Source organism: Chrysochloris asiatica, unplaced genomic scaffold (genome assembly GCF_000296735.1).
Source record: "Chrysochloris asiatica unplaced genomic scaffold, ChrAsi1.0 scaffold00069, whole genome shotgun sequence".
Classification (NCBI taxonomy): domain Eukaryota; kingdom Metazoa; phylum Chordata; class Mammalia; order Afrosoricida; family Chrysochloridae; genus Chrysochloris; species Chrysochloris asiatica.
In genome coordinates this window covers 1883144-1897568 of record NW_006408587.1, presented here as the reverse complement: position 1 = coordinate 1897568, position 14425 = coordinate 1883144, and the positions used below count along the sequence as shown (strand labels likewise).

At 39.0% G+C, this 14425-nt stretch overlaps 1 protein-coding gene across 1 annotated transcript in view; it reads right to left on the bottom strand.

The window, feature by feature from the left end:
* Positions 1-8723: 8723 nt before the first annotated feature.
* Positions 8724-14425, bottom strand: part of KIAA0368 (KIAA0368 ortholog) — a 115841-nt gene continuing 110139 nt past the window's right edge. Inside the window, exons 47-48 of the mRNA XM_006864672.1 lie at positions 10925-10996; positions 8724-9002 (exon numbers count right to left, since the gene is read on the bottom strand). Of these exons, the coding sequence (XP_006864734.1) occupies positions 8863-9002; positions 10925-10996 (212 nt within the window). The 3' untranslated portion in view covers positions 8724-8862. The remainder of the gene's footprint in view (positions 9003-10924; positions 10997-14425) is intronic.

Below are 14425 nucleotides of genomic sequence, written 5' to 3'. Positions count from 1 at the left end.
GCTTCTGTTGTGTGCCGTGGAGTGGAGTCGGTTCCGCCTCATGGCGACGCTGTACAGGGTTTCCGAGGCTGGAAATCTTTACGGGAGCAAAAAGCCTCATCTTTCTACCATGGAACAGCTGGTAGTTTCAAACTGCTGACCTGAGCTGGCAGCCCTATTAATAACCTCTACGCGCACGACCAGAACTCCTTAAGCGTTTCCTGCATGCCTATTATATTGCAAACAGACCACACCCCAAGGAAACATCCTTTCAATTGATTGGCTGCTCATAACCAATCATCGTAGAATTGACTATTAATCCCTGGGAATCGTGGCCCAGTCAAGTTGTCACAAAACTTTATCTATAACACTAATAAACTCACCCTTTTTTGTCGGTTATGAACTGATGCCATTTATATTTTTTTACATCTGAAGTCTTTGTCTTTTGTTAAATAGCTATGCCAGTCATTAAAGGTGATTGCAACACAGACCTTATTTTTTTCATCCGTTTTCTTTCAACGTGTGTCTTTATATCTTAAATTTTAAAATGAATTCTTTATATACTACATGTAGCTGGGACTTGATTTTTTTAAAAATCTGTTCTAATAATCTTAGCCTTTTAAGCGATGTGTTATTCAATGTAAATCTCAATTTGGTTGGATTTAGTCTATGATTTTACTTTTTAGTTTTGTACTTACTCCATTTTTGTTTCTGCTTATTGCCAAGATTATTGTTTTGGGAGGTTATTGTACATAAAAGGAGCCATGTAGTAGATAAACACCTGGACTGCTAGCCACAAAGGCAGAAGTTTGAGTCTACCAGTTGCTACTCCAGAGAGAGCCGAGGCTTTCTGATCTCCTAAAGATTTACAGCCTTGAAACACTATATGGGGTTGCTATGAGTCAGAACTGGCTCTACGGCACACAACCACTAATCACAACCAATGTAAATAAAAATGCTTTTCTAATTTTATTTGTGGATTGTTCATTGCAACTATACCGAAATACACTTGTTTTATTTATATCTTTATCTTGCAACCTTGCTATACACATTACTTCTAATAGTTTTTAGTGGATTCCTTAAGATTTTCTATATGTAAGAACCTGTCATTTGAAAATAGAGATAATTTTACTTCTTTCTTTCCAATCTGAATGCTTTATATATCATGTTCTTGCCTAATTTTCCTGGTTAGAACTTCTAGTACAATGGGGAATAGATGTGATGAGAACAAACTTCTTTATCTCAACCCAAATCTTAGAGAAGAACATTCAGTCTTTTATTATGTATGTTATTGTTAAGTGCCATTGAGTCAGTTCCAACCCATAGCAAACCTGTATGGAGTTTCTGAGGAGCAACTGGTGAGCTTGAACCACCAACCTTGAGGTTGAAACCTTACAGTCCAGCGCATTAACCCACAGCACCACACCAGGACTACCTGCCATGGATATATCTAGGCCATGCCTCCATTCTATAAATGCTCTAAGACCAGCATCACATCCTAGGCATTGCAGATCATAGGGTCTCTATCACAATTATTGACTTCAGCATGAAAGCAGGCAAGCACAACAAAAATACTTTATTTACAAAAACAGGCAGTATGCGTGTGGTGAGGGGTATTTGACCTTTGATCTTGTTATAAAAATGGGCCAAAGATGACCTCTGTGTCTTGATCCCAAGTTGTTTACTTCAGAATAGCAATATAGCCCCAAAGCCTACCCGCACTAAACTCAAATTTGTACAAGGGGGCTTGAAAAAGTTAATGGGAAAATTCCACTATCAGTTAACTCCATTTTTCCATTAACTTTTTGAAGCCCCCTCATACACATCAAATTGTTTTTAAAATAGCTCAAATAAGCAGATTTTTAGCCACGTAGAATCTGCCTGCTTTATACACCCTGCAAAACGGAATGAAGTTGGAGCTCTGATGTGATTGTGTGCCGTTTTTTCAGTTGGTTCTGACTCACAGCAACTGTGTATAGGATTTCTGACACTGTAAGTCTTGACAGGAGCAGAAAGCCTCATCTTTATCTACAGGGTAGTTGTTGTTGTTGTTGTTAAGTGCCGTCGAGTCAGTTCCGACCCATAGCAACCCTGAACAGGGTTTCCGAGGCTGTAAATCTCTACGGGAGCAGAAAGCCTCATCTTTCTTCCGCGGAGCGGCTGGTAGTTTCGATTTGCTGACCTTGCACCAGACTGCAAAGCCATTTGAACTGCAAGGTCAGCAGGACAAGCTCACCAGCTGCTCCTCGGAAACCCTATACAGGGTGGCTATGGGTCGGCACTTCACAACAGCAATACATAGGATATCAATATTTATGTGCTCCATTTCATTTTTACACGATTCTATTTTCCTAGATTCATACTTCATACATTCCCCATTCTGATTAACTATTTGCAGTTGTTTCTTCTCATTTTGAGTTGTGCTCCATCAGCCAAATGAAGGTCTCAAAAGCTTAACTCCATCCATATCATTGACATCCGCTCTACGTTGAGGACTCAGCTCTTCTCCCGTCGGATTTTGAGTGCCTTCCAAACTGAGGGGCTCACCTTCTAGCCATATATCTGATAATGTTCCACTGCTATTCTTAAAGTGGTCAATGGCTCAGCCATTGAGAAGTGGTCCAACTCTCCTTCTTCCTAGTCTGTCTTAGTATAGGTCTGCTGAAACCTGTTCATAATGGTGACCCTTCTGGTATTTACAATACCAGTGGCATAGTGTCCAGCATCACAGTAACACACAAGCTACCACGGTACAACAAACTGACAGACGAGGGGTAGCATTTTTATTATGGAAGAATAACATTCTCAGTAGATTGATTCTCCTGCAAGTAACTATAAACTATGAATACACAAAAAACAATTCTGTTAAGTCTCTGGAGTCAACAAAGTCAGGCAGATTTTGGAGAACCTAAGCGTAGAAGGGGTCAGCACAGAATTGGTTCTCTGGGTTTAAGACTTTGGCCTAAGGGTGAAACACAGCCAAAGCATGTGACAGGGCAGGATTGTAAACCACTATTTTTCTGGCCCAAGGCAGGCAGAAACAGAGTTGCCAATAAGAGGGTGGGGAAATTCTAAAAAGAAAAATGTCAGAGATGGGAACCCAAATTTCTGTGTGTAAATTCTATCAGTCTTTGGCCTCAGAAATGCACATACGCAGGGCAGACTGCAAAGAGTTTGAGGTTGCTCCTTTCATCCCTCAGCGCATTCCTCACAATACTATGTAATGGTCAAACCTCCTTTCATGGAACACAGACACTGAATCTAGTAGAATTAAACTTGAGAGAACTCTGTAAAATCTACAAGCAGCAGTGTGTGGATGGCAACCTTTTGATACCATAGGCCAAAAAACACACCCCTTGAAGTCATGACACTATGCCCCACACACACACACACAACAGCCCCACATTCATTAACTTCTAAAATTGCAAACGTTTCCTTTGAAATCCTATGAGTATGCATCACTTCCTTCTGAAGTGAATTCTTATGCTTACATGCTCACAATTAAAAGTACCCTCCACCTTTCTCTTCTTGGTGCCTTCATCAGACAGAGAAGCCAGACTGGGCAAGACCTACCATTAGCTGAAAATTAATGGGCAACAAATGCTTTCAGGAAAAAGAGAGAGAACTGAGATCTGAAAGAATATAGTAGAATTCCAGAGTCTCCACAACGTATCATTCAACATTCACAATGTACAGAATACAATCTAAAAATACTTAACATATGAAGATTTAGAAAAAAGTAAGATAATTAATAGACCAGTTTTCAAACAATTATAAAAGCAGTCGTTATAACTATAGTCTGTTAGAAACAAACAGCTGCAAAATAAAAATAATAAATAAAAACATTTTTAAAAGGCTTAGAATTCTTAGCAGAAAATTAAAAAAAAAAAAAAAAAGTTTAGATGAACCAAGTGGAAAAGCTAGAACTGAGAATTATGTTTGGTACAAAAATTCCCTGGGTGGGCTTTAACACTATCAGAATGGGCCTGACAAAAGAAGTCTGTAAAATGAAAGGTTAATCGATAGAAATTATCCTAAAACAATACTTTAAAAATGAACAGATTCAGATACATGTAGAATACCAAAAAGCCTAAAATCGTTGTAATAATGGTATCAGAGAGGGAGGCAGCAGACAATGCCACAGAAAGAATATTTGAGGAAATAATGGCCAAATGTCCCAAGTTTATTGAAACACATAATTTTACAAATTCAGGAATCTAACTTCAAACAGGATAAATATGAAGAAAACACACACCTAGGCACATCACAGTCAAAATGCTGATATCCCAAAACAGGAATAACCAAGACAGAAGCCAGGACAAAAATGACATGCCACCATCCAGAGAAATGATTCAATATTTTATCTGTTTTGGAGGCCAGACACAGTGGGACATCTTTGTAGTTCTGATATAAAACAAATACTCAAAAATTATGTACCTTAATGTTCATAAAGGATTCCACATTTAAAGACTGTTCTGGACATTGTTCTACAGAAAGATACATAGGCTGAGCAGGCATGGGAGAGAAAGTGGAAGTACATCCACAAATGTAAAAAGGCTTGAAAGGGGATGGGTATTTACCTTTGTTGCCAACACGCTTAGAAATGTGGTGGAGAATTGTTGTTGTTAAGTGCCGTCGAGTCAGTTCCGACTCATAGCGACCCTGTACAGGGTTTCCGAGGGTGTAAATCTTTATGGGGGCAAAATGATGGAAACTTCATAGATATTATCAAACATCTTAAGGCAATGAGTTGCTGGGCCTGGGGGCTCCGGACCATAGTCTCAGGGGACACCATGGTCAATTGGCGTAACATAGTCCACAAAGACAAGGTTCTACATCCTACTTTGGTGAGCAGCAACTGATATCTTAAAAGTTCACGAGAAGCCATCTAAGGTGCAACTATTGGTTTCTCTATGTACAGAAGAAAGAAGAGTGTGAAAATTTGAAAATGCTTAGAATCAACTAGTCCCGTGGATCAATAGAACGTGTGAACATCAGTCACATCTCTGAGACCAGGAGAACTAGATGGTATTTGGCTATCACCAAATGCTCTGAAAGAGATCACATTATAAAGTCCCAGATGGAGTGGAAAAAAAAGTGAAACAAAGAAAGCTCAGTTATGTAAAACTGATGATTTTCTCTGTAAACCTTCACTCAATTCACAAGAAAAAAAATTTTTAATTATTGTTTAAAAAGTAGCGTTATGTGACTCACTACTAAATCCCAAATTTGGTTTTACAATACTCATTGCAGAATACCTAAACAAAAGTTAGGTGTTCCTTAAACCATTGTTGTTGTTAAGTACCGTGGAGTCGGTTCCGACTCATAGCTAACCTGCACAGGGTTTCCAAGGCTGTAAATCTTTACGGGAGCAGAACGCCTTATCTTTCTCCTGGGGAACCACTGGTAGTTTCGAACTGCTGACCCTGAGGTTGGCAGCCCAACTCGTAATCACTTCGCTACCAGAGCTCCTTAAGCCATTAGTGCTGCTCAAATTAAATTACATTTATCACATTTACAGATCAAGAAAAAATGTTAAAACTTCCCAGTAATAATGATAGTTTAAAAGGTTACTTTAACTTTTCATTTTTTAAACTATTTTGTTATTACAATCAGTTAACCTACAACCAGTCAGCATGCTAAGAATCTTCACCTCCAAGCCTAACTTCTACAGCCTAGGATTTGTTCAGCAGTTTACAATACAGGCTGTTTGTACCTCTGACATTTTATGCTCACGATGATGTACATTAAGCTCAGTTGCATGTATCTGTATGGTCATGATGGCAGTGCTTTTGAAGAACTACTCTTTGGATGATGGTTTTTCTGAGTTTAGCAAGCAGTCACTCAGGTGCCTTTCCTTCCTGTTCTGCCTTGGAACTTTCAGGCACTTAAAGCAGTATTTCTCTTTACTAGTTAGCTCAGAATATGGCTGCAGTGTTTTATTTAAAAACCGTAACTAACCAATGTCTTGGAAGTTGAACCGTTTTCCAAGAGAACCAGTAAAAATTAATCCATTACTTCAAAATGACAGATCATGCAGCTTTTATTTACCATTTAATCTCTTCTTGTATATGGGTAGGGTTCTTCTTTCAAGTGACACTAGCACATGCTTAGCTAGCTGAGTACATACTTCAAGGGATTCTATGAAGATTTTGCTTATAAAATACAAAAATCTGTTACATATACTTTCATTTAACAACAGTTTGTACATTACAATGGGAGCCCATGTCATAAAAACCCCTGTAGTTTATAACAAGCAGCATGAAGACTTTGTGGCAGCGGCAGCAGGTAGAAATGCCCCACAAAGGACAAAAATTGTTCACAGCCCAAGGTCACATCTTTTTCTGTTCTTTTTCTTGTCAGTAAGCATACAAGTAAATGATGGAAGGGAAAACGTGGAAACTAGGGACAGTTTTGCTGTGAAGGTACTATATATACACTGAGAATCAAAAATTACAATTTATATTACTTTCATTCTGATTTCTGTCAAACTTCAAGTACCTCCTTTCCACATTATCTAAAATTTGTGAAGTTGTATCTAGTGTACTAATCCCAGGAACAAGGATTCAGTAATTAGACACTCTACATCAGTTGCATATATGAGTAGCACAGAACATTTCTAGGGAGAAAATAACATTTATTCTGTATAGCTTTAGAAAATAAAGGCCAAAGATATAAACATGCATGGATCCTTCTATATTTACCAGCATCAACATTCCACACACAATTGCAGGCCTCAGTTATGAACCCTTTTGAATAAATGTGTGCACACATGCACATCAAACACACACTCTGTACTGGGAGACAATGGTTTAGCATTTTGTATGTGCAAATGATTTGGATGGTCAGCATGAAGGCATCAAGTGCATTGACTTGAAATGTGCTTGGAAAGCTAAATTAAATATAATCCAACAGCACCACTCTCAGCACCAATGGAAATTTCTAGTATTAAATAATAACAAAGTTTAAAAAGCATAGATAGTATGATGAGGTTCAATATTTGATGTGCACCAAAAGCACAATTTTTGTCCTTTTACTTTCTGAAAATGCCTGACAATGCATTCTTGGCTACAAAAAGCATCCCAGGTAACTTGAAACATAGAGAGCACTTAGTGGAGGGGGATATACACTGATCTGAAAAAAAAAAAAAAACAAGTCCTGTGGCACCATAAGCTTTCTAAAAAAGCGTCCAAAATTGATCTCTTCCCAATGAAAAGCCATTCTCAAAAGCAAGTTCACGATGTTGTTGTTAGGTGCCATCAAGTTGGTAACAACTCATGATAGACTCCACTAAAGTTCACTATTTCAGCATCAGCTAAGAAGTTGTTTTTGGTAATAACCACCTACACTTAAGTTTTCATTTGTAAACCCTGTTTCCAATCAGAATCAAACCCAAAACAGCCAGCCAAGTTTAAATACGATCTACAAATATTTTAAAACTTGAATAACAAGCCAGTTGTGTCAGGGAAAGAATTTAGTGGGTCAGAACAGCACTTAAAATGAAAGAGAGAAATATATCACATGTAGGCAGCAAAGTGTATGTATTATTTCACAAAACATTTATTTCAGTTGAAGATTTTATATTTTCTCTCTTTCTCACCAATACACACATTCTGAGACATGGTGCAAATAAAATGTTATTTTTCTATATAGGTCACAGTTAAAATCATCTGAATTGCATTGGTCAATACAAACCACCACAAATAATAAACATGAGTGGCCATCCTGTTGTTTGTAAGGGATTGATGTTGAGGGTAAAACAATCTTATGCTCTAGAATCCCAAAGTGAGCTACAGAATTCTCAGTTTACCATTAACACTTAGGCTAAATTTGCTTTTCCCATTACTGTACATTCTTAGGCAAGGGTCTGAGAAGAGTTCCTAGGTTCAATCCTTTACTTGCAGTTGTTGATAAGTGCTGTTAAATCGGTTCCAACTCACAGCAACCCTTTAAAAAGGCTTACCAAGGAGCATACGTCAAAACTATCAACTAAAGAATGGATCTATAGAGATGCTAAATAATCATTTTCTTAAACTCAATCATCTAAACAAATAGCAAAGCAATGTTCAGACACTGACTTACCCAATGGTGCTTAGGTAACATGAGTCAATTCTGGTACAAGAACTATTTATTACATTCCACTCTAAATGCACCTCAGCACTGACATTTCTTGAGTATGCCAAAATTAGTTATAAATTGGCAACAGGTTATAAAACAAAGTGGACTGACCAGGGTAAACAGTGTTCTAGCTTGGCACAGGCCGCAGAAAGGAAGTGATACCACCTGCGAGCCTATTTCTTCATATGTAAAATGGAGTTTAGGGCCAGGGAAACCAGATTAATGGAAATGGAACAAGAACAGAAATAATAAGGATGTTCATATATTTTGAAGAAAGTAGTCAATGTTACTGGACACCTAGTATAGAAATTGCTGAAAGGGAAACCTAAGCTGATGTGCAAACCTTCACTGAAAATACGTTATTTTTAAAATGACAATGATGACAATAGCAAAGGGTTTAAATTACGTGATTTATAGAGCTCTTTCCTGAAATCACTTTTATTTAGATGCAGTTCTAAGATCTTCTCCAACTTGCTCCATTAAATGCTTTGACAGCAACTAATTCTGGCTGTTTCACCTACAACCGCCTCTCAAACATCCAAGCTACCATTAAACTCGTTCAGTCCAAATCCTTTAAAAAATACCAAGAAAATAAAGCTAATAGGAACAAAATTTAAGGCATTTTTTTTTTCTTTTTTTTTTATTTCAGCCAAGGAATGATGCATGCTACAGATTAATCTTTACTTTTCCCCATCTGGTTTTTCAAAGAATACCACCATTTCAACCCCAATAAACATGGCACTTTTTATTTCTTCCCCTTCTAATTTATTCCAGATTTTCAAGTGTTTTCTTCAGAAACGAAGCTTTCTCCTGCAGCTCAGGTCTGCTGTCTGACTCCATGGTGGCTAAAGACTCAATCAAAAGCACTCGGCAGTCAGATGTCAAGCTTTCCCACTGTTTTGATTCTGAATGGCAAGAAAAGAAGAAAAAAATTTTAATTATGCTTCCTGCTCTTTCTCCATATACTCTATGCCCAAAAATAATTTCAAAGCAATCCTGTGGCAAACAGCTCAGTAGATACAAAGGAGACTCAACAAGTTTGTAGGCATTTCTATTATCTTTCAATTCTGTTTTCCCAAGAACTCTTTGAAGCCCCCTCATACCATCTATGATGATGTTGTTGTTGTTGTTGTTGTTAAGTATTGTCGAGTTGATTCTGACCCATAGAGACCCAGTATAGGGTTTCCAAGGAACAGCTGGTAAGCTTGAACCGCCGACCTTGCAGTTCAAATGGCATTGCAGTCTGGCGCATTAACCCACAGCGCTACACCAGGACACAGCACAGCATCTATACTTGTCTCAAAATCTGATTACTGATAATAATCTTTAAACTTATCAGGGAGTTTCCTGGCCTTCCTCCAGACTAGGTAGAAAAAGGAGCTACAATGAACCAAGGTGAGACATACTAAATAAAAACTCACATCAACAAAGGCCGTTTTATAAAATATGCTCAGTTTAAAAACACGAAAACCTGTAACATATTTTTAAATCATAGTTTAAATAGATGACATTTTATGACCCCTTCCTTAAACCAGAAAGCTATGTACATACTGAGAATTTTAGAAAGGCAGACAGTGCATCAGATCCTAAATCTTGTTGCCAAAGGCTCTGCTACTCTAGCAAAGTGGCTCCAAGCCTAATTTTCCTTGTCTAGAACATACTGAAAGGTACCTGGCAAACTGTGAATTTGGTGTCATCACTAAGTCCTAGCTTCTTTTATTGCAACAGGGAAAAAGGAGCTCTGGTAGTGTAGTGGTTACGAATCGGGCTGCGAACCTTAAGGCCAGCAGTTCGAAACTACCAGCCGCTTCACGGGAGAAAGATGAGGCATTCTGCTCCCGTAAAGATTTACAGCCTCGGAAACCCTGTTCAGGGTCGCTATGGGTCGGAACCGACTCAATGGCACTTAACAACAACAACAAGGAGCTCTGGTAGCATAGTGGTTACAAATCAGGTGCTAATCTCACAGTCAGCAGTTCAAAACTACCAGCTGTTCCATGGGAGAAAAATGAGGCTTTCTGCTCCCATAAAGATTTACAGCCTCAGAAACCCTGTACAGAGTCACTGTGAGTTGGAACCGACTCCACAGCAAATAACAACATCAACAACGCTACTGAGTCTAAAACTCCTGTTTTCTGGAGCTCTAACAGAGATGCTTTCAATGTTATGCAGAGAGAGAGAAATATAAAGAGGAATTTCACAGTCTTGAAGAAAACTCCCACCTTCCCACCTTTCCCCCTCCTTAATCCATACATTTAAGATAGTAAAAGACAAGATGAAAAATAAAAAAAGCAGTACTCATATACCATTAGGTAAAATGCATGCAATTTACCTTTACTAATGATACAACCATTGAAATAAACCTGTTTCTTGATAAGGTTACAAAACAAAGTACAAGGAGGGAAAAAGAGGGTTTAACAAATTACTACTATCAAATTCGCTGACTCGGGTAGAATGTGTTTCTACCTTTACATTTAAGTGTGTTGATTTACACATATAGTTATTCCTAGGTTACCACTGTTGGCTATGTCTTATAATTAACTACAGTAAAACCAGGATTCATGCAGGAAACAAAAACTTAATTACTCTGAGATAAATAAAAATTACATTAAAAGTATACAAATTAAGAAGACCAAATTTAACACTGAAAAAAATTTAAAGTTTTAATTTTGCATATTCCTCTTATTGATATATGTACATATATATCAACTTATATATTTTTAAGTATATGTGCAATATAAGCAAAAATAAGATATTTCTCAAATGTATGCATGCCCTAAGTACCCTGGGCTTTCTGGTCCTCCACACAAAACTATCAAGAACTCACCTTCAAGTTTTTTAAGCAGTAATTCAATCACAGACAAAGCTTCTGTTCTCACAGATGAATAGGTCTTATTTTCTAAAAAGGCAATTATACAGTTCACGTTATTTGTTTTATATTACTTAAAACCACAACCCCCACATTAAAGTTATTGAAAAAAAGATGCTCAGAAACTGCAATTCCAGGGAGAGAGACACCTAATTTTATAGGTAAGCTTCCCTTTGCTAACATCAAGTAGAATCTTGAAATGTGCTACATGTCCATATTCCTTACTTGTCTTCACCCATTAGAGCATGCTACCTCCACGCACTGAAAACTGACACATGCTTCGTTGGTGTCTACTCTAGTGACAACATCTGGTTCACTGAAAACAATCACCTAAAATATTAACAGAAAACCAGGAAACTTGTAACATCTTGTTTTACTACAAAGTGCAGAAGTGATAAAAAAAAATGATGGTGGCCAGGGAGCCATCAAGGCAAGTGGTCAGGTCCCCTCAAGGCAAACCTCCTTCCAAGACTAAAACTCAAGGGGAATACACGAGCAGGCATGTGGTGCTGACCACATTGATCACTGATAAGGGGAAGTGGGGGAAAAACAGCAATGAAGTTGTGAGCTAAGTCTGACCACGTTCAATAGACTCCTGTGAACCTGGATTGAGACCTGGTTGGCCAGCAGCATAACAAGACCTGGACCCAAGGACAGGGACAAGAGCGTGTGAAGCATCCAGCTGATATGAAGCGAGGGGAGATGCACAAGAACACCCACACTTGCAGATAATACCGATTTGACTTGGTTTCAATGGCTGGATGATCAGAATATTACTAGAGGAAGAAAGAGGAGGAAAAAAAGAGTAATCCACTACAATTTAATGAACTTGACCTACTCTTATGGATGCAGTAGGGCAAAGGAGCTAACAAATCTTTACAGTGAGGATCATTCCCACCCCCTTGGTACACAGGGTCGACAAGGATGGGTAACTCAGACATCACCTACATAAAACTGGGGGGCGGGGCTTCAAAGACAAGAAGTAACTGGCTTACAAGCTTTCAAGAGGGAGCCTACTTTCAGAGGGTGTGGGGGAAGGCAGAATCTCCACTGAGTGGTTTCCAACCAGTCTGGATGGGGCTGATGAAAGGTGATGGGGATAAGACTCTTGTGGCTCAATAGTGAATAATTGCTATCAGGAAAGAATGTGTGTATTAGAAAGGTAAAGGTAGACATCTTTTAACAAAAGGAGGGCAGTGTTGCAGTCCAGGAGCAGACATCCCTGGAATCATTAAGGGAGAAAGGCAAAGCGCAGGACCCTATTCAGAGAAGCAGTGACACCAGGGATAGCGGCAGAGATGATGACGTGGAAAGATGGAGTGGCTAGGGACTCTAGACTCAGGGAGGGAGAGGGTCTGTGTGATGACAGCCCAGGGGCAGGCTTGTGGGGTGTACCCTTTGGTTGTTTGATGATACACGAAGGGGAGTATAAACATTACAATGAAATGAAATACGACAGGATGAATATAAAGCTAATGTTCTCATGTAAACTATCACTCAATTCATAATAAAAAGTTAAAAAAAAATGATGGTGGCTTGTCATAAGAAATCAGCTTTAAAGACTTCTACTGTACAAATGTGGAAAAATTTGAGCAACAAATAGGGGGAAATAGTGAAATATAAACCAATGTGGAAACAAAGGAATCCAATAATTCATACCTATAATAAATAAAGACTAAGGAAAAAGGCAAGGATCTCACTTTCAATACAATGTCACGGTTGCCGGTGCATCAAGGCAGTTCCAATTAATAGCAACCCTATGTACGATGAATAAGGAAGACTGTAGAAGAATTGATGCTTTTGAGTTATGGTGTTGGAGGAGACTACTGAAATTGTCATGGGCTGCCAAAAGAACCAACAGATCTGCATTGGAAGAAGGGCAGCCAGAGTGCTCCTTAGAGGTCAGGACGGCCACACTTTGTCTCCTCTCATCTTCAAACATATTGTCAGGAGTGACCAGTCGCTGGAAAAGGATATCATGTTTGGTAAGGTGGGAGGGTCAGAGAAAAACAGGCAGACCCCAAGCAAGATGGACTGGCAATATGGCAGCATCAAAGACCTCAAGTGTGGCAACAATTGTGAGGTTGGCCCAGGACCGGGCAGTGTTTTGCTCTGTTGTGCATAGGGTCACTATGAGTCAGTACCAACTCAATGGCACCTAACAACAACAACATGTATGATTAAACACTGCCCAGTCCTACACTATCCTCACAATCATTGCTATGTTTGAACGCACTATTACAGACACTGCATCAATCCATCTCATTGAGTGTTATCCTCTTTTTTCATCACTGACCCTCTACTTTACTAAATTGTAATATCCTTCTCCAGGACTGGTCTCTCCTGATAACGTATCTAAAGCTGCTGTTGTTACAGGACTTTGAGTCAGTTCCAACTCATAATGGCTCAGTATACAGCTTCTGAGGAGCAGCTACCGGGTTTGAACCGCCAACTCTGTAGTTCAACCTGACCTTTGGTCCAGTGCACTATCCTGCAGTGCCACACCAGGACTCCATATTTAAATTATGTGAGCTGAAATCTCGCCATCCTTGCTTTTAAGAAGCATTCTCATCTGTAGTTCGTCCAAGACAGTTTGTTCGTTCTTTTGGAAGGCCATGGTGTATTTAACATTCTTTGCGAACACCACAATTCAAAGGCATCAGTTCTTCATCAATTTTCTTTACTCACTGTCCCCCTTTCACATACATATGAAACGACTGAAAATGCCATGGCTTCAGTTAGATCCACTTCAGTCCTTAAAGTGACATCTTTGCTTTTTCACACTTTAAGGAGGTCTCTTGCAGCAGATTTTCCCAATGCAATATATCATTTGATTTCTTTTTGTTTTTTCATTTATTTTTTCCAAACAAGTTTAAGTAATGTGGGCTTATTATACACCTTTTTAACCTTCAAGTTTAAAAGAATTCTACATGCTTTTTCTGTTTTTTCAAGTTTTTATTGTGAGGTTTACATGGGAGAACATCAGCTTTACACTTATCCTATCATATTTTGTTTTACTGCAATGAGTACAATCCCCTCCATGAATCATCAAATAACCAAACGGTATACCACACAGGTCCGCCCTCCAGCCAGCACACAGCCCTTCTCCCTCCCTGAGCCCAGTGTCCCCAGCTGCTCCATCTGTCCAGATCATCATCTCTGTCTCAATCCCTGGCATCACTGCCTCTCTCCGTTCTTTTCACTTGATGATCCCAGGGACCTCCGATCCTGGGCTGCAAAATCAATTACTCTCCTCCTTTAGTCAAAAGGCATCTACCTCTATATTTCCTACCCTCACAGTCAGTCCTGATGGCAATTATTCACTATTGTACCACAAGAGTCTTATCCCCATTTCCTTTCACCAGCCTAGTCCCAAAAGATTAGAAATCATTCAGTGGTGATTCTACCTTTCCCCGCCCTGTCTGGAACTAGGCTCCCTCGTGAAAGCTTGTAAGCCAG